Source organism: Perkinsus marinus, assembly GCF_000006405.1.
Source record: "Perkinsus marinus ATCC 50983 genomic scaffold scf_1104296975624, whole genome shotgun sequence".
Lineage (NCBI taxonomy): Eukaryota > Perkinsozoa > Perkinsida > Perkinsidae > Perkinsus > Perkinsus marinus.
The window spans coordinates 1-879 of NW_003200706.1; the positions used below are offsets into that span (position 1 = coordinate 1).

General features: G+C 51.8%; 1 protein-coding gene across 1 annotated transcript; it reads right to left on the reverse strand.

Moving 5' to 3' along the window:
* Positions 1-165: 165 nt before the first annotated feature.
* Pmar_PMAR005645 (hypothetical protein) lies at positions 166-439 on the reverse strand (the record flags this gene model as incomplete). The annotated part of the gene is made up of 2 exons (XM_002765101.1): positions 166-233; positions 278-439. Coding segments are annotated over 2 exons (230 nt in total), but the record flags the coding sequence as incomplete, so codon positions are not given.
* Positions 440-879: the final 440 nt, after the last annotated feature.

Genomic DNA, 879 nt, shown 5'->3' on the forward strand with positions numbered 1-879 from the left:
CTACCTTCGTCTGTGGAGTGGTAAGCTGGGAATCATCTAATCCCTCCCGCTGCGCAGGTGTGCTCTGTACGGCCTCCTGGCTGGCCTCGGGAGTGACAACCTTCTCCTCGGACACTCTGAAGATGGTGGTGATAACTTCAACTGGGAAGCTCCGCCCGTTATTACTCCTTTTCCACTACTGGTGCCGCTGACTTCACCTCGCTAGTCTCCTCCTCCCCTACGGCTGTAGGTACCTGACCGACTCTAGCCCATCAGCTATCTGCTATCGTATCTTTACCTCTTGTGAGCTGCCAGCATCAACCTCAAGATACTCTACTGGCGAGTCGTCCCCTTCCATCACCTCTTCCGAGAGCTCTTCACTGACCACCGTTTCATCCCCTTCCTCCTCCTCCTTCTGCTGCTGCTGTTGCTTCTTTTTGCCTCCTTTAGATTTACCCATATCTTACTTTCATCAATGAACGTCAAAGTTGGTATTCGCGCTGACTAGCGGAGCGAAGCGATTCAGGTTTTGATTTTTTCATAGCTTTTGAGCGGAGCGAAGTTGGAAGAGACTTCCACTGCACAGTTCATAGTCAGGCACTACTATCGTCAATATGACACTACAAAAGATCGTAGTGAACACTACCTTGTCGGGGTACCACTCCCCTCTCACCTCCCTCATCGCAAGTGAGTTAAACATCGCTGACTCCCTCGAATGAATATCCTTTTTTCTGCCAGGTGCTCTCGTAAACCTCGTCAACCCCAACAGCGTCATTTTCCGCCATGTTGAGAAGATTCCTCGAGCTCCCGAGTCCGCCACTCTATCTGTCATGATCAACGGTGCTACCTCTATCCTCAACAGCGACCTTTCCCTGGCTCGGTTCATCGCCAGCGCGGCCC